Source organism: Taurulus bubalis, assembly GCF_910589615.1.
Source record: "Taurulus bubalis genome assembly, chromosome: 9".
Classification (NCBI taxonomy): domain Eukaryota; kingdom Metazoa; phylum Chordata; class Actinopteri; order Perciformes; family Cottidae; genus Taurulus; species Taurulus bubalis.
Genome location: NC_136597.1, coordinates 9,124,488 through 9,143,491, shown reverse-complemented (window position 1 = coordinate 9,143,491; position 19,004 = coordinate 9,124,488). Strand labels below are relative to the sequence as shown.

Sequence of the window (19,004 nt, the reverse complement as noted above, 5' to 3'; positions counted from 1 at the left end):
TGGATTGTGGAAATCTTCCTCATGAGTCAGTGAGCTCTGACGGTCTGGGTCTGAGATATGAGGGTGGTTGGAATAGATTTGGAGGGCTGCAGGAGGAGAGGAACGGCAGTTGGAGGGATACATGTTTGTCTCAGTCAGCTCCCCTGACTCACTGCTGACCTGGCATCACTGAGCTGCTCTGGCAGAGATATTCTCGCCTCCCTCTCCGGAGCACGAGGCCAGAGAATACAGCAGGATAAATGACAGTTATCCTGCTGGATGCCAGACTGATGAGGTGCGCTGCCTCCCCTCCTCCGGCCTCTTCACCGGTCTTGCCTGGTCCGGTCCACTTCCCATTGTTTCCTTCTGGGTTTGATGCCAGCAGAGTGGAATGAGGGGTGCGCTCTTAGTAAAAGCTTTGGTGGGCAGCTGCTGTGGTCCTAATCTGGGTCTTGCTTTTCTCTCTATTTCTCTTTCTCTGCGACACCTCTCTGTAGCCGCGGACGACGGAACTCACACGCTCGACATCAGGTAGACACCTTGAAGCGTCTCGGGGGCCCTTGCTGCTTGCCTGTGCTCATTTCCTTTATCTGTCCTGCCCTAACATTTTATGTGTCTATATCTTGTGTTCGTTGTCTGTCTTCTTTGAGTAGACTGAGACCGACTGAATTGAAGCATTTCTCCTTAAACGGAGATGTTGCAGCAATTTTTTTTTGTTTCCCAGCATGAACCACTTCCAACTTCAAAATTAATATTGAATTTATGGGATATAAAGCAGTCGTCCCGAGTCCCACTTATCCAAATAGATAGTATTACATCATCCTGTTGCACTAGACCTGGCCCTCAATCCAACAATAGTGTTGATTTTGGCATGGTCGCTGTGTTTGGACCGTGCATGTATACACATGAGGGCTGTAAACAGATCCACTGTATCATTAAAAGCATGTACGAGTGAGTCCCTGTCCAGCACTGAGCCACAGGAGCAGCTGGCACCGAGGCAGAACAAGGTGGCAGTCCACCTCTAAGTGCGTGAGAGGAATGTGTACTCTCTGAAGGAGACAGTGCTGCTCCTCTCATCTCGCCACTCCATATTGAATGTGTGGCTCTTTTAGATAAGCTCCTCTTAATTTAAACACAGGGTGCACTTGATTGCCAGCATAACAACACTTAAAGTATATTTAGTAACACTGGAGGCCAATTGAAATGTGTTGGACAATGTATTTGTACATGCTTGTTGGAGCTAGTCAGTAATATTTGTGTATTTTCTGATATTTCATGATCAAGTGAGTTTTATGGGAAACTGGGCATGAGCAATTAAATAGCTGGTCACCTCAATCTGTCTCAGTAAGATCTCAAAAAGGTAACACCTCACTTTGTATGTAAACTCACCAACTTCCCTTCCACTGGGTGTGCATGTTTACATACTTTTAACATCATGTTTCTGTGAGAGCCCGACCGATACTTTGGCAGTCCGATGTCACCGCTGTGTTTATTGGATACATTACTGACAATTGTCATACTAGTTGAAAACGTTTAGTGTATAACTGTTTCTTTGTATCTTTACTTTGATATATCTATCAGAAGATGTATTTTATGTTGTGAAAAAGCATCTTATTGCCATAGATCTTTATCTAATTCTTAATTGTTGATGTTGAAAGCAACATTATCTCTGTTCAGTATCTGTCGGGCTCTAGCGCTTGTTCTTGTGATACAAATGGCAAAATAAACATGATCTGACATTTGGTGTATTTTTGTTTACTTTGCCTTCAAAGGACTCTGGACAAGCTATCCCACGTGTGGTAGAAAGCTGTATTCGCTGCATAAATTTGTATGGTGAGTCGGTCGTTGTTGTTGTTGTCACTTCAGTTAAGTCATCATGACTTTGACTTTATTTATGTTCTCTTTAAAGAATTCTTCCCATAAACCGACTGCAACCTGCTTCCTTTCCAAGATAATGTGACTTTGGTGAAAAGTGACACTTCCTTTTATTTACAGGCCTTACTTGTTTTGGGTGTGTACATAGTTTTTCATGTTGGGTTTCACTGTGTTCAGTCATGGGAAAATGCAGATTCCATTATGTTTACAGCGGCGCAGCCTTTTTACGCCCAGTGTGCCAAACATACTGTGAGACAGACAGCGTAGCCTGGCACAAGAGATGACATCTGATATGCGTTTGAAACCACATTGAACGAGACGCTGAATGAATGAATGAATGCAAACACAAACGTTAGGCGTTTATGAAGTGACAGTAGGAAGATTTGGTCTGCAGGTTCGTTCGCTACATCTTATTCAGTAGCGAACTGATGAAATGAAAAAGAGGCAAACGGAAGACTAATCACGCTTCCTCCTGACCCCTGACCTCTCCCCTTATTAAGTTCTAATCCCTGCCAGAAGACGCTTTGGTACAGCTTGATTGCGACCTCCCTGACTCATTAATTATCTTTAATTAGAAAAGTGAAGGGGCTTAACAACCATGTTGTGCCTTTTTAGGTCCAACTGAAGTAGGTTTTATTTGCTAAGAGGGAGTTTCTTTCTGTGAGTGGATTCATGAGCATGTTGAGTGTCTGTCCTTTACTGCCTGTTTCTTTTCTTCCTTACCGTCTGTCTTTGTCTTTCACATGCAGGCCTCCAACATCAAGGAATATTTCGTGTATCTGGATCCCAGCTGGAAGTCAATGACATCAAGAACTCTTTTGAAAGAGGTACATGATGACTAATTATTACGTTATACTGACCATATTTAGCCAGCGGGCTGTTGGCAGTTGTTTTTTAGGAGTATTTCACATTAAATCATATGCATTTTTAATAATTAAGGATATGCAGCTGACCTACTTCTTTGTCCGTGTCTCAGGAAATGACCCCCTGACGGACGATGAGAACGGTCATGACATCAACTCAGTGGCTGGCGTTCTCAAACTATACTTCCGTGGTCTGGAAAACCCTCTTTTCCCCAAAGAGAGGTTCAATGATCTGCTGTCCTGCATCAGTAAGAACACACACACACATTATTGCTTAGTGTCAGTAGTTTGATTCTGGATGCATATGTTCGTTGTTGATCGTGGCATAATAACTATAATAAACAGGGTTTTTCTAGTGAATCTTTCTAGTGTTAAAAGATAAAAAAAAATTACAATCAAATGCCACATTAATCTCACTCAGCTGGATCCACACAGCATTTTAACAGTCTGCCAAGTTAAAATATGCAGTAGTAGATCATTATTTATGAGGATGCTTGATAATGCTTCTCCTATATGTTTTTAATTATGGGGTTAAAGCACTGTCTCAAGTCTTTTCATTATTATTTGCCAGTTTCCACCAGGACAACAGTATCTTTAGTCTGACATCGTATTAGTTAGCATGATTAGCATCATTGACACAGTGTGTATTCCTCGTCAATTATGATCCACAGATGAAACAGTAGGATTACTCTGTGGTATTTGGTTGAGCACTGAGAAGGATATTATCTGTCTTAAGTGGCACAAAGCTGGCCACGTTTACAGGATCGCAGTGGAATGTTAACTGTCCGCAGCACTGAGCGGCGTTTGAATCCAGAGCTGAATCTGCACCCAAGTACTCTGAAGAATAGTCACATTGTCATTTTGCTGTGACTCAGTTCACAGATCAGTCAACTCTTTGTGTGGCTTGTTCTGATCTTTTAAGACATTACATGGCTCTTTAGGCTCGCTTTAGGCTCGGTTTAAGAACAATCGAACATGCACAGAGTCACATGGACTCAACGCGTGCTGTAATGTCTCGTTCAGCTTTTGTGTGTGTGTGTGTGTGTGTGTGTGTGTGTGCTCATGCAGGTTTTCGTGTACTCGTGAGTGTGCAGACTGTTTCCAAGTGCGTTTCCTGGGTGTACTTATACACATTTGTGCAGGATGAGTGATGGGGATTCCCTGTTTACATTCCCCAGCTCAACATGCCGGTGATTGCAGTGTGGGCTGAATGCCCAGCAGGCTCCATATTAAAAACCCTCTGCTTATTCCTTATGGAGCCGCTCAGAACCAGCAACAAGATCCCTTTTCTTTTTAAACGGCTTCCCGTCGACTGTGTATTTTTCACCATAGCGGCATACTGCAGCAACTGATATCTTTCATTTGGGAATGTTCTTCCGGGGTGTTTCCACACGTGTGTGTTCATAGGAGCTGTATAAACGTGCATCGGAGTAGGTCTTAAAATAGTAGCTTCTGAAGCGCTCAGGAGCCTTGCAGAAACCAACTTGGCTATTCATGAAAAATGAAATACATCACAAGTATCCCAGAAGCCTAAATCCCAGATGGCACAAAGTGGCTGGAGGGTGACGAGGCTATTTTTAGCAGTCGGCAGAGCCCGAGCACGGACAAATAGAATAGGGTGCTTCAAGTGCCACAGCTGAGCAAATGAGATAGTAATGAAAGACCTGAAGGTCGGCACTCGAGCATGTTGATAAAGGAAAACCGATTTTAAATGCTTTGTTTTTGTTGAAAGCGTTGTTTGAGAAAGAGTGACTCATTAGTTGGTCATTTCCGCAAAGGCAGAACAAAAGAGGCAAAGAATAAGAGAACTCGTCGAAATGGATTTAGATAGATGCCGTTTTGATTTAGAGTGGGGGGGAAATACTTGCCGTCAGGTGCTATCAAAAAGTGCTTACTTCCTTCTCGTCTTCCCTTTCCTCTTCGGTGTCAGCAGAGGGAACATAGTTCTCAGGTGAAGGTCACCACCACAGAGTCTACACACACACACATACACACACACTACATATCACTGCATTCGTAAATCTTTGCTGGTCTTCCAGAGACGTACAGTAGTCCTGATGCGTATGATTTCAATCTGCTCTTATATTTCTATGCTGACCCATATTATTTTTTTGCTGCTCTAGGAATAGAAAACCTGTATGAGAGAGCGCTGTACATCCGGAAGATCCTTCTGACCATTCCCAGATCCGTCCTCGTCGTCATGCGCTACCTCTTCTCTTTCCTCAACCAGTAAGTTTACAGACCAGTAAATCCATCCTGTCGTTTACTCTCCCCACTTTATGAGATGTCACTCTGAGTTAAGAGCATTCCCTTCTGGCAGTCATGATTTGATCTGAAATAGTGCAATGTCCTCTCACTCGGCCTTAACTTGGTCTCCTTGTCCCCGTTTCTACTTTCCTACCTCCCTCCACCCTCCAGCCTGTCCCAATACAGTGACGAGAACATGATGGACTCGTACAACCTGGCCATATGCTTCGGCCCCACGCTCATGCCCACACCAGACAGCCTGGACCAGGTCTCCTGCCAGGCCCACGTCAACGAGATCATCAAGACCATCATCATCCACCACGAGACCATCTTTCCTGATGCCAAAGAACTGGAAGGGCCCCTCTACGAGAAGTGTATGGCTGGAGGAGACTATTGGTGAGGAATAATGCCTGTAGCTGGCATGGCCATTGTTTCACTATCCAAACATGACATAAATCTTCACGTCATGATTCAGTTTCTTGTTTGAAAGACTCAAATGGCTTTATTGCAAATCAACTTTTTCAGCTCTTTGACAAGACACGCACTGTGTAGCTACTAGGCCACCGGTGTCTAAAGGTCAAGTTGTAGGTCATCCAGGATTAAAAGGGAAGACAGAAGGCATTCTGATGAGGTCACTTCATGCAGCTGCACACATTTCCTAAACAACATGTAGGTTTAAGAGTCGGACAGACGCCGGTGGTTTGCTTATTCCAGTTTTTTTTTTTTTTTTTCGTATCCTGGATGGAACAGAGGCACGCAGCCAAACCTCTTTCATTAGGGACTCACTCAACATGCAGGTATGCCTGTGCTCTCAATGCTGCAGCTGTGTCAGAAGTATGTGAGTGTAGTTGATATGAGTAATTACACTCACCAATTATGCGTCTGTGGTTCAGGAACAAGGTAGAGCGTGTTTCAGTGCTGACTTTAGGTGGTGGACCCTCTTTTTAGGTCAGACAGGCTGAAACAATCACTTTGATTACCGTGATCATGGCGGGAAGAAGACGAACGGTCACGAGGCAGGGAAAGGGTGATTAGGTGAATTGCAGCACGTGCTGGAGTCAAACAGACCTGAGACAAACCTGAGGCCCTTTGGCCGCTCCACATCTGTGCGCAGTGCTTATCGCTTGTTCCTTACTCTCTTAATCTGTCTCCGTTTCGCCTCTCGTATGCCCCCACATCACCACCGGCTGACAGGGGTTTATCCCTGGCGAGAGCTTATCACCCGTCTCAGCACAACCTCCTTTCCCCGGCGATGCACATGTAGCCCCGGGGAGATTTGTTGTCTTGGCTGCCTCCCTTTCTTGCAGAAGAGGAGGTGGCTGGTGACATGTTAGCATGGGAGGAGACTCTCTCTCCGTGTGTGTGTGTGTGGGTGGCATTACCGCCAGCTCACTCCGCAAGATGCCAGAAGAAGACCATTTAGAAAAAGAGGCCCATGGATCTAAGCCTCTCACAGAATAATGACCGCTATTTGAACTTCCTCTCGGTCTTATTAATATTTTTTTCCAAAACTCCATTCCTCCTTGGCATCTTCAATGAAATTAGATTTGACTGTTGGGATTTGAGCAAAAGTCTTATGTTTCAAACTGAATTAGGAGATAAAGTGTCCTTAAACAACTTTCATTTCCTGAAAGAAAAGCAAATGAGAAAAGAGATCCGGGTCTTTCGCCTGTTTTGTAACTGTCCCATGACCCCTGACGCTGCCTTGGCTGTGAGCCTGACCGGTTGCACGTTGTCCCCCACAGTGAGAGCCCCTACAGTGAGCACGGAGCCCTGGAGGAAGTAGAAAACGAGGGAGGGACGGAGACGCACACCAGCGAGGATGGTGAGTAACAATAAAAACATGCGTGTATGTCATACATACTTCCATTGTATGTGTAATTGTGTCCTTTTTGCAACACTGTTATTATGTTCCAGCAAACGGGTTAAATTCATGTAAAGTTCAATGAATGATGGGGTTTAAAAATGCTAACTATCGCACCACAACACACACACATACACACTGACCCGTAAAGTAACATTCTTGGCTCAACTGTCCATATGCCACGTACGTAGTGAAGCTTCCCCTTGTGTCCATGCTGCTGTGAGGGTTCAACCCAGCTCTCTGCATCTCACTGCAGCTAATCCTGCCTTTCAGCCAGTTAAATGCAGTATCCTTGAAGGACCAGGGAACTGGGCTCACCGGGATGGACGGCCATTCATATTCTAATGATTTTGCTTCTTTTTTGGGGGCATGAGACACTTCCACATCCCCTTTTTTAACTCCAGGGTGGTCTACACCCACTGGACTCCTTATGGGAGAGAAAGCTTGTTTTCTAAGGGTCACAGTCTTAGTTAAAATGTCCAATTCCCTTGAGTTTTTTTTTTTTAAGTAATTTGTAATAGAATAGCATGTGTAAAGAGTATATGTCCAAAGTGTCAGGTTTTAAGAGCTTTCCAAATATTATACATCTGGGTTTTCTCTACGTTTAACTACATTTCCATGTGTCCAAGAGAAATATGAGGAAATTAAAAAGAACACCAGGCTCATTTTGACACTGGAGGATACAATATACTTTGCATGTGTGTGATCATACATGTGGTCTTTTGTTTGAGTGAAATGAATGCCAGTGCTCTGGTCCAAATCAAATAGTGAATGAGTTAGTTGAAACCAAAACATCAGCCGGGGTCAGACATCCAGCGAAAAAGCAGAGAAAGACGATAAGTCTTCCAGCTCATTTAAAAGTGACAAATATCCCAGACACAGAGCTGACCACGTGAGGCGCAAAGAGAAGCAACCTATAGTAGAGTTGAGGCTTCATATTTTACCTTAGTAACAGACTTCCCAAAACCTGTTTCCATGGTGACAACTGCCCCAATCCTGTCTCCTTTTCACACCCAGAGATGAGTTTTCGGGTCTCCCTGTCACCATGCGTCATCAGCCCCATAAATAAAAGTAGGAGCGTATGAAAGTCTGGTAGATATCTTCTCATTACATCAGCTGTTGATCTCTCCGCTTCCAAATTAAAGTCATCAACTGGATGTCCTTTGTGAATAAAATAAAAAGGGCATCTGATTAGACAAGGAAACTGCTCTCTGTAAAACACAGATGGCAGCTATCAACTCTTTGATTAAATAATGGAAGATTATGTTTTCCAGAAATCCCTTCCTACCATGTTTTTTTTCCCAAAGCTCCTCTGAGCGGACTGGGAGGATGTCCTCGCTGACTTGAGCCCCTCCTTATAGTCTTGAACTGTGGTCAAGTTATTGTCGTCAGTTATTTTTAAATCCCTGTGACCTCATTTGGATTTCAGACACAAAAGCGACCCTCTCTTCCTGTTTGTTTACCAGCAAGGGCGCACAATGTGTTTTATACATTTACTGTAAGGGTAAAGAGGACAAAGACAGACAGCGAGGAGTAAAAGTCGTTCCACATGTTGGTTTAAGTAGCTGTCCAGGAAATGGTCTCGTCGGCGCTGCCCTGCTCAGCCTCCTCCGGGCCGACACACATGACACGCTCATGCACTGTGGCTGTCACGCCCGGAGATAAACTGTCTGTTTTCTAGAGTGGCAATTCTCGTACGCCATCAATACATTGATATACGATCTGCTGGCACATTTGCTTCAAGGGCAAAGGTGAAGAAACTGCTACACTGATTATAGATCACTTTTCAGTAGCAGGATGACATGGTTGTCAAATGCCTCGGGGATACTGTATAGTGTATTCCACTGTAGTCCTGGACTGTACAGGCGGTGTGTTTTACGGTACAAGGAGCATCCTTTTCCCCCATAAAGAGCCACGTCCAACCCGCTTTCATCTTTTCAAGTCCGGCATGAATTCTCCTGCTCTGTTTGGACCAGCAAGCACCGGAGATTAATATTTGTCGAGAGGAGAAAAAGGTGGATAGCGAAGAAAAGGTGTTTTATACCCTTTCCTATTGTATTGATCCGAACCATGTCTCACACAACGCTTCTGCTCTCCTTCTTCTGTTTATCAACATGGATGTAGAGCAACATCCACCCTGACTCTGCTCCACTGGCTTATGTAAGACAGTCTGAGTCTGGATCTCTTACACCACAGGGCTCCAGCACTCAGGGAAACGTGTGTGCGCGTGTGCCTGCGTATGCACCTCGGTTGGTTGGGTTTGTAGAGATTCTCTGTTATAATTGCACAACATGACAGAGGGGATCCCTTACCACACAGAGATTTTAGTTTATGGCCTGCCATTATCAGCTGCCGTGTGTGTGTGTGTGTGTGTGTGTGTGTGTGTGTGTGTGTGTGTGTGTGTGTGTGTGTGTGTACGCGCGCGCCTTGGATAAACATTTGCAGACTAGAGGAGGGTGGATGGAGAGGTTGAAGTGAGAGAAAGATAAGGATTCTGTCAACTTTATTAACAGTCTTGTCCGCTGCATTGCAGCTCAATTAATTCTGGCAGTAAATTTCTGCTTGTCACATTTTAATGGAGCCACGTCACATGCACCCTGTCAATCCTGATAACCAAGTGAAGCAAGGAAGGTGGCAAGTTAAAGGTTGGAAAATATAAATCTATACTGTACACTGAGAGAAATGAAGAAACGGCCCCTGCTCAGAATCACACATGTATTTCATCACGTGGCCTCTCTGCTCATCTGAGAACCACTTCCAAGCTCCTGTGAAAGATATTCCATGATGGCTTTTCACAGAGGATACAAGCTTCAGCCATGTACTCTGTTCGCATTGTATCCAGAGAGCCTGGGTGAGGCTACGTCTGTCCAGGGGGTCTGTCTGACTTATAGTGAGTTGGGAGGAGGGCAGAGGTAGGAGTGAGGGAGGGAGGGAGGGATAAAAAAGCTATTTTTAGACCCGTGTTGCTGTAGTGCATGCATAGTGGCTCGGAGATGTGAACCTTTTGAATACGAGAGTCGACTGTAGCGGCTGTTGAAAACACACAGATGTTTTCTTCAGGACAGAAAGAAATGGGAGACAGATTGTCAGGGATTCTAATAAAATGGACAAAGAGCAATCTGTACAAATGCATTGAAATGAAGCATAAAATAACTGCTCTATGTTCCACTGGTTAGTACTGTCTGTCATCACTTTTCCTGTTTTCCATGTTAATTTCCCATGTCACTGATCCAGGGCTCTACTTGTTGTACAGTTATTGAGTAGGTATTAACCCAGCCTAATGATCCATACAGAGACTGACATGCCCCTGAGTCATATAGATCTCCTCTCACCAGCGTCTAAAAATATCCTGCTAAAGCTCCTCGGGGCCTGTTGTCAGCCTGGCCCGGTGTTTTGGAGCCGAGTTACTATTGACTACAACTAAAATAAAGGACTGGCTCAGCGCGCTTAAACTACATGTGCACAAACTGCCACACATGAGCATACTTGTGCACAAACATGCCGGTATCAGACCTGACCAGACTCTCCTGCATCAGCGCCAACTTGTATTTGAGTGCATGTGTTGTCCGTGCGGATTAAGATTTTTATATCATCAGACTGCGCCACTTGTGTCAATCAACAGAGATGTCTGCACATGCGATAATACCTGTCTGTACCTGATGTATTTGCCCCGTCAGCCATACCTGACCTGTCAAATCTTCTCTCTGTTGACAGAGGGCGAGCCCATTGAAGCCATCGCCAAGTTTGACTACGTTGGACGCTCATCCCGAGAGTTGTCTTTCAAGAAGGGCGCCTCGCTGCTGCTGTATCAACGGGCCTCAGAAGACTGGTGGGAGGGACGGCACAACGGCATCGATGGCCTGGTGCCACATCAGTACATTGTGGTCCAAGACATGTAAGTGTTTTTCATTGAGCTCAAATTTAGACATGACCATGTAATGCAACAATGTATCCACAATGCATCAGCATCAGGCTAATTAACATAATACAAAGAAATGCTACAGGTTGTACACTGAGGAAATGTCCATTTCTACTCCTAAGCTACTACCAGCTGCACTCAGATTCTCCTACGTGACGTCCCTGCGGGTTAAACATGACACTTTCAATGTCGACGTTGCTCCATAAGGGTCTGCGGGCCATCAGTCGTAGGCTCGTACAAAGAGGACCTCCAGCCCCGTTCGTCCCGGACGCTGCTGCCGCTCCCGCTCTGCGCAGCGTTCTCCATCTCCACTGTGCCCCACCAGGCTTTCTGTCGGTCTCCCGTTCTCCGCACTAACGAGCATTCCCTGCCATGGCGACTGTTGATGCCTAATGGACTCGCTGTCTCGTTAGGACGGGAGCCGAATCACTCCAATCACTTAGTAGCTGGCCGGCAAAAGGTCCATTTAGCATGCCTTCCCCTCTTTCTCCGTTCTGCTCTTTCACCTGCTGCTGTCCTGCCACTGTGCCTCCATCAATAATTCACCAGGAGGGGCACCGCTGATGGGGTGTCCTCTTAGTTAATGAAAGAGCGGTGGAATTTACAGCCGTACGGGTTTGTCCCCTAGCGTAGTCACATCCTGCTCCCCACTGCAACCCAGCAGCCTGGGGTGTGTAGGCGCTCGAGGGGTTTTGATCTTCACTTGTCTCCATAAAAGAGCCCAGAATAAAACATGCAGAGAGACGTCTGAGAGGCCACTTCAGCACAGGAAGTCTCTCTCAAACTTTCTCGTGACAGTCTGTAAATTTTGTTTACTGCCGCCTCCGCTGATGAGAAGTGCTCGACCTTACTCCGTCTGCGTCTGTGTGCATTCATGTGGATACACTAAATAAGTGACTGTGTTTTATATCGAATAATGCACATCGTCGGAGGTAGCCGTGCAGCTCAGTGGCTCTGATTACTGCCACCTGACAGGCACTGACTGTACCCAGTCTCCAGTCACTCACTAAAAAGCCATACAGCTGGCTTGTGTGTGGGTGTTTTGCGTGTCACAGTATATCACCGAAATGGGAAGAGGCCGAGAAATATGACTCATCTGACTCTCTGGACCTTGGGGAAGGGGGGGAGGGCGATGCTGACTCACAGGAAACTGATATCAAATACTGTCATTGAAGAACTGTGCAAATATGAAAGATCGGCCGATTTGCTGATTTCTCCTTATTTTTTTGTCTGTCTGTTTTTCTGTCACTTCCTCTTGCGCTTTCCGTGTCTGAATGTCACTCTGTCTCCGTGTCCCAGAGATGACAACTTCTCAGACACTCTGAGTCAGAAGGCTGACAGCGAGGCCAGCAGCGGCCACGCTGGAGAGGATAAATGCCTGGGAAAAGACATCGGCTCGCCCTCTGACACCAGGATCTCTGAGGCCTATATCACCAGGTTGGTTTCCACACGGCTGTGAAGCTGCACTTTGTTGGACTGCAATATATAAATGATTTATCTCAGGGACTTCAAATTAGAAATCTGGCATTTAAAAAAAAAAATGCATTCTCTAAACAAGTCACACCAGTTTTGCTGTTTCTAAACACCTGATGTTCTTTGGTGTATTTCCTAGTAAAAATCCTCTATTGTATTGAAAATGATGAGTGCAAGAAGTTAAAAACAAAAGAGCACCATCATAAGAAACAGGCTGGAAACAACGGTTCTGTGAGTGTTTTTAATAACTGTTCATTATAAATGTTGGGTGTCTTGATTTCTACTGCATCTTTGAGTGCAGTAAGAAATCATAGACGCATTGTCTTCAAGGTTATCATGCATCCCATGGTGTCGATTAGTGCCAGTCCCCCTGTCACCATAGTGACCAATGTGTGACCACAACACATCTTGGACTTCACATAGGCTCCATCTAATGAGAGACGGCCAATCCAATAACCACTGGCATGTCTGGAGCAACTTCGGTGTTGCATCATCTAAGATGCTTGAAATGGCTTCAGTTGTGAATACCAGCACTAAAACTCCAGACACTGGGAAAATGAACACACTTTAAATGTTGCATATAGAGAATTGGGACTTGGACTATTATATGTTTCGGGAAATATCCTTGTTCTCAACCTTTCACTTCAATGCAAGCTCACAGCGAGGGCGGTTGAACAGCGTGTATCTGGTTTGCCTGTAATACGAACAAGACTGTAGGAAGCAGGAGAGACCTGTACACAGCGTGCACCCAATCCTCATTGTTACATATGTCGCCTCCTGTCAGTCTGTGTCCTCAGCTCCCCTCTCGCCGCCTAATTTCCTCTGGAGAAATCCACCTCTCCTCCCACTGCTATTTTATAATGATATAGTATGAGTTTTCAATACCCGGCTGGTATCAACTGGTCACACTAACGTACACGTGCACAGGGAGTGACGGCACGCGGAGAGGAGACGCACACATATCCAGTCACACCTCCAGACTTTTTGGCAGCGTCTGTCCACTGGTGGCGAGCCAGGATTTTTGTCTCCCCTCTTCATTGCTGCATTTCTGGTGGTGGAGTAGGCGACCTTGAAGCGTCTGTTAGCGGCTCTTGCCAAGCACATGAGCAAATGCTGTTTTATTCCGAGTCGCACTCGCTCCCTCTACTGCACTGTCGAAACGTGATGATTCATACTAAAGGCCATATTTACACCACTGCAGGAATTTGTATGCGGATGGAGAATCCACACGAATGACTCATCTCTTTCACATCAGCATTAATGAAGCGCCTCTACAACACACTCTACCTGTCACCAGCTCCCTGGTGAACGCCACCTCTCTCTTCATCTCCTTTCTACCCCCACACTCACTTTTCTGCTCTACTATTCAGACAATCCTCATATGTGTTGAATCATTTATACCCCAAGCTTTATTTAGATATTTCCCTCTCCCTCGCCAGACTCTTGTAGAGTTTGGCATCACCCTCAAAGCGAGCGTCGGTAAACAAGACATTTAAATTAGTGCCTCTTTTAGTGGAGATGATGCACATCTGTGTTCGTTCTCTGTTATGGTGGAGAGGAACTCCTGGAATTCCTTGTAATGTGCATTATTATTATTATTATTATTATTATTATTAGCAGAGGCCATAGACACAACGGGTGAGCTGTCAGAGTGGTGACAGCTCACAGACTAAGTTGCAGTGCCTGTTGTTGTACACTTTGTCCCAGAGGCCCACAGGTGTTATGAATGCAGACTGCTCCCCCTGCTGGTTGTCAGTGGTTCCTGCAGTTGTTTACCAATCCAGATTTCTCACTGCAGTCAGAAAAAATATATATATTTTTCTCTCACCAGGCGTACCAGCCCGCCCCGCTCAACCAATGAGTCGTTCACTGTCATCAGTAGCTGTTAGTGCTGTCAAGAAGCTTTTTGTGTGCACGTTATAATTAAAATGTTTTCCATTCTGTTACATTTATATATTTTTGTTCACTCTGTTTTGCTGCGTTTAAGCAGGTTCGTGTTTCAGAGCGTTACATAAGCTTTGGATTGACGTGAGACTTTGTAATTAATGTGGAGGCTGGCCGTTTTCTGTGGCTTTGCACGAAGAGTTCCAATTACATTCTTTGAGACCCTCGCGGTCCTTAATATCTGCACTCATTATTGCTTTTAGTTTAGCGCCGCGATGACGCTTCCTGTAAATCTCAATGATAATGGCTGAGGCAACGGTCATTAGGCAGACTCAAACTCTCAAATGAAGCCATTTGCCCTGGAGAAGTGATTAAAGGAAGAGTACTTTACTGCTTCTGCATCATCACAAGGAACCAATACTGCAGGATTAAAATAGTTAATCTGGCACGTATCAGCCTTCAGACGTTATTGATTTATTATTTCAAGTTGTCTCCATTTCAGAAAACATATCTTTTTTACCTTAAAGGAGATGTTTTGTAAGAAATATCAGGTAACTATATTATTAGATTCTCTCAATGAAGGGCTGCTAGACTGAAAGTGATGACAACTGCTTTGTCATAAATACGCAGAGTAGAGCCGTGGATTGTGTATTGGTCTGTTATGGTGCGATAGAACTGCCTCGAAAGAGCAGATGTTACTGTGGCAAAGCATTGTGCATAACTTGTAGAGTGTGTCGTGTCGTGTCAAGTCTGTATGGTGCTGTGCTGGTCCAGGTTCAGATGGAGGACATCTGCACTCCTGAGGCAGCTGTAGCGTCTCCCAGGGAGCCTGTAGTGGTGCTCTGACAAATTACAGGCCTCCCTGCTCTGGCTGGGAGCCAGGTCCTCTCTACCTGCTCTTCAAATAATCTGGTCTGAGCTGTTGGGCTGTTATTTCACTGATGATTGTTTTGTTTTAGTCCAGCAGTGGAAGATGTTTGAGGCTGCATGGCCACATATTGTGATATAGAAAGCCTTGTGTGTCCAGTTTGGAGGATGTTCAAGTCTGAAGGATGACTGTGTCAGACAGCCCTTTCTTTAAGTTCCTAAAAAGTTTGGGGGATGCAAAGTGGCACAATAGCTGCAATTTAAAAGTGCAATGTTTGCATATAAGGTAAAAGATGGAAGTTGTAATGGAATAAATAAATGATTAGCTGTGTCGTTTCCTCTCTTCTATCCCAGCAGGCACAAGAAAAGATCAGAGCCACCATCCCGGCGGCCCCCTGCCCGCCCCAATGATGTCCACTGCATGGTGCATCCCTCCCAGCATGGTCACGGAGGACATGTGGGCCCCCCAGAGATGGGCTCTCCAGTTATAGGCCACTTCAGCCCACGGGACATGCTGCGGAACCGCAACCACATGCCCATGGACAGCCCAGAACGCCGCCGCCGCACCGGCCACGGCAGTCTGACTAACGTCAGCCGCAACGAGTCGCTGAAGAAGATTGAGAGCCCCCCGATCCGCCGTTCCACCTCCTCGGGCCAGTACACGGCCTTCACTGAGGCCCACCACCACCATCACCACCACCACGGCGGCAAGTCCCTGGATCCGGAGACCATCGCACAGGTCAGCGCGGGACGAGCAGCGACCCGACCGCAGCTCCCTCCACCATCAAAGCCCTGCCCCGCCCTGTAAAAACGTAGTCAGTCTCTGTCCTCTGCTTCCTCTGGCTGCAACTGTGTCCGTGTGCTAAAATACACGCAAAAGACTAGCTTCACAGGCAGACAGCAGGGAGCATAGCTCGACACCGGGACTCATTGCATTACATGTGTAGTTTTGATTGAGAGCATACCAACAACACTGACGATTAAAAAAAAAAAAAAAAAAGAACTACGACAAAATACATCATTGCCTTTCTGGTAATGATTTTTGTTCAAGCAGACCATTTTTGCATCACTGCCGATAGGAATATATCATATATTATGTCATATATTAAAGCATCCGCTCGATTAGCAAGCAGAGGTCCCAGAGAGCACTTTAAACTGTGCTGGGCTGTCTGTCTGCCTACTGGGAGCACGCTCAGATGGACATATCTTGTCATCTCTGCATCTCCTGCGCTATCCAAAGTCATTAGCATGCAGAGGGAGAGGTGCCTGTGCGAAGTAATACTCTCTACTTACTCTGCATGTATAATGCATGCTTGGTGTTTTCTTAAAATAACTGTCAATGTGGTCCTCTGTTAACATCGTTTTTTTGTGTTTTTCCGAACATGCCATACTCTACCTTCTCCGTCTCTCCTCTTTGCTGCTCATATAACCTCTTGTTTCTGTCTCCCTGTTTGTCTTTGCTCCCTCTTACCTTCTCTTTTAGTTTTCTCTTTCTTTAATCCTAACCCTCCCTCCTGTTATAATCATCCCTCTGTTTTACGTTAACTCTCTGTCTCCTGCAGGACATAGAAGAAACTATGAACACTGCTCTGAATGAGCTGCGTGAGCTGGAGCGTCAGAGCTCAACTAAGCACGCCCCCGACGTGGTGCTGGACACCCTTGAGCAACGGCAGACCTCCGGCGGCAGCGGTCCCACGCCGACCAGCTCCAGCGAGTCCCTCAGCCCCATCCACGGCATCATGCTGAGGTCCACCGCCAACACTGAGCCGCCCATCCGCCGCAGCACCAGCTCCTCCAGCGATACCATGAGCACCTTCAAGCCTCTGGTCGCACCCCGCATGGGAGTGCAACTCAAACCCCCCGCCTTGAGGCCCAAGCCCATGCTCCTGCCCAAGTCCAACCAGGCCTCCCAGCCTCCAGCGACATCTGCTCAGGACCCTCTGGACAAGTCCTGCACCATGTAACTCTGGGAAGGGAACTAGAGATGTAAAACAAAAACAATGACTTTCCAGGAGGCTGCAAAAATGCTCCCAGTGTCTAGTCTTCATAGATATACAACATGTAGGAGCGTTACAGAGGTGACAGATTTGTCGGCCGGACAAATCCCCATAGCGTGCACAGTTATGTGTTCATGCTTAGTTTAGTGTAAGCTAACAAATGTCTTTTTTTTTTTTTCTTTCTTTTTTTTCTCAAAGAAATTCAAACAACGAATCACAAAGGCTTCCTTCAAGGTTTTAGAAAAATGTACACTAGTTAGTTTACGGACATTCATGTACCGTGTAACTTTGAGAAAAACACACGCTGCATGTCGCTCCACTGTTTAACCACTGAACCCCAACGGGAGCTCGATGAGAACCGGAGTGACCGGAGTGGCTTTCTCTCCGTCACAGAACTAAATGATGTACTTTTCTTCTTTTTTTGCTCTTACGTAGGAGGGCCATCGAAGGCGTTGTGAACTGGTTGTAAGGCCTTACCGACTTTGAGACGTAACTGATTTCACATGTTTAAATATTACAAAGGTGCTGTGACTACCTGGACAGAAATGGTTTGAAGGTCGGACTGATTACGGGCCTGAAGAGGCCTCAGCATCTGACGATACGTTGTTAATAGATAATAGAACTGATTAGCCGCGTGCTTTCTTCCCTAGCGTGTAAACTCTGCAACTTTCTTTGGCAAGGCATATGTACAATGATCACCTCTGTGCTGGATTCACGCAAATTAATTTGAACATGCTTCCACATTGCCTGGAACGAGATATGACTATTGGATAAAACCACTACTTCATTATGAACTTTGTTTGCATTTGATGCATTCTTGACTTCCTGCATCAATAACTCACGATGCAGGCGTAACGTATGCCTCACAATAACTTATGCCTTTGCATCTGTATAAGAAATGGTGGAGCAGTGTGAAAAAAATTATGATCAATCATTTCCTACCTACAGTATATACCACGCATAATGCGATAATACACGGCGCGAAAGACACGCCACAGCTTCTTTTCCGCTTTGCTTGGCTCGATCTACCCAAAGACACGACTGTACACGCATGGATGTGACCCCTCCATATATGATGTAGGCATATTTCATGTTGACTCAGAGCGGCGCCCTGTGGGAGTGCCGCCGGTAGCCATGGACCTAATGACTGTTAGTGTGAAAGCCTCCTTAATATGTCCACCCTGCTCCCTGTGCGTCTCTGAGAGCAGCAGCTCGCTCCCTGTCCCTTCAGTCTGATTCATGATCAGGTGAGAATGTCAGTCGTGTGGCTTTTTTTGTATTGCTCTCTGACTGATATTGAGGCTTTTCTCCGTAGATGATGGCGCCTCTAAATGCCCGATATGTGGCAGAGAACTGGAGGAAGTCTCTGTGAAAAACTGTGTGTGTGTGTGTGTGTGTGTGCGTGCGCGCCGAGTAATACTTTCAAATGCAATAGCCCCATAAAATATATGTGCCAGAGTTCCAACTGTGTGACTGCACCCCTCGCCTGCGGCTTTTTTTTTTTTCAAAATAGCGTCAGTACTGTAGAAGTAACAGAATTGGGTGCATGTCCTGGGAGTGTTTGGCTCGCATAGTAACACACAGAAAAGACTTGGTTTGCGATGAATGAGCGATGCTCTCTAACAGCAGGTTTACACTATCTTTGACTTGACAGATATTGTGTGTATAATAGTCAAAAGATGATTTAATTTCTGACTTACTAACTTACATTATTTTTGTAATATTTTTTTTTGTTGTGTTTCTGGGTAGAAGTGACTTAGAAAGAATGATGTAGAATAAATATCCAGAGATGCAGTATGAATCCAGTTGTAAAAAAACAAAACAAGAAAGTGCTTTTGTCACTGTGTCATCATCAACAGTAGGACTCGTTACGCCGTCTGTAGGCTTTAAGCTACTCTGTGGTGTTCCGTACATCTGTAGTATGTACTTGTGAAAGTGCCTTTGGAAATGTTTTAGAGGAACTTCAGACATTCTGTACTGTTGCATTTTCATGACAGATGCTGTGTTGTGTTTTTTTTGTTGAGAAGATGCAGTGC

At 45.4% G+C, this 19,004-nt stretch overlaps 1 protein-coding gene across 4 annotated transcripts in view; it reads left to right on the top strand.

The window, feature by feature from the left end:
* srgap1a (SLIT-ROBO Rho GTPase activating protein 1a) overlaps positions 1–16,935 on the top strand; it is a gene marked incomplete at both ends in the record, with an annotated part of 74,441 nt that extends 57,506 nt beyond the window's left edge. The window contains 11 exons of one of the 4 annotated variants that reach the window (XM_079224155.1): positions 477–510; positions 1,752–1,812; positions 2,604–2,681; positions 2,831–2,965; positions 4,841–4,946; positions 5,136–5,360; positions 6,710–6,789; positions 10,543–10,723; positions 12,047–12,184; positions 15,329–15,710; positions 16,534–16,935. In XM_079224155.1, coding sequence (XP_079080281.1) covers positions 477–510; positions 1,752–1,812; positions 2,604–2,681; positions 2,831–2,965; positions 4,841–4,946; positions 5,136–5,360; positions 6,710–6,789; positions 10,543–10,723; positions 12,047–12,184; positions 15,329–15,710; positions 16,534–16,935 — 1,822 coding nt within the window. Of the gene's footprint in view, positions 1–476; positions 511–1,751; positions 1,813–2,603; positions 2,682–2,830; positions 2,966–4,840; positions 4,947–5,135; positions 5,361–6,709; positions 6,790–10,542; positions 10,724–12,046; positions 12,185–15,325; positions 15,711–16,533 lie in introns of all 4 variants that reach the window. The other 3 variants (XM_079224154.1, XM_079224153.1, XM_079224152.1) reach the window with 3 other exon arrangements.
* Between the last annotated feature and the right edge of the window lie 2,069 nt (positions 16,936–19,004).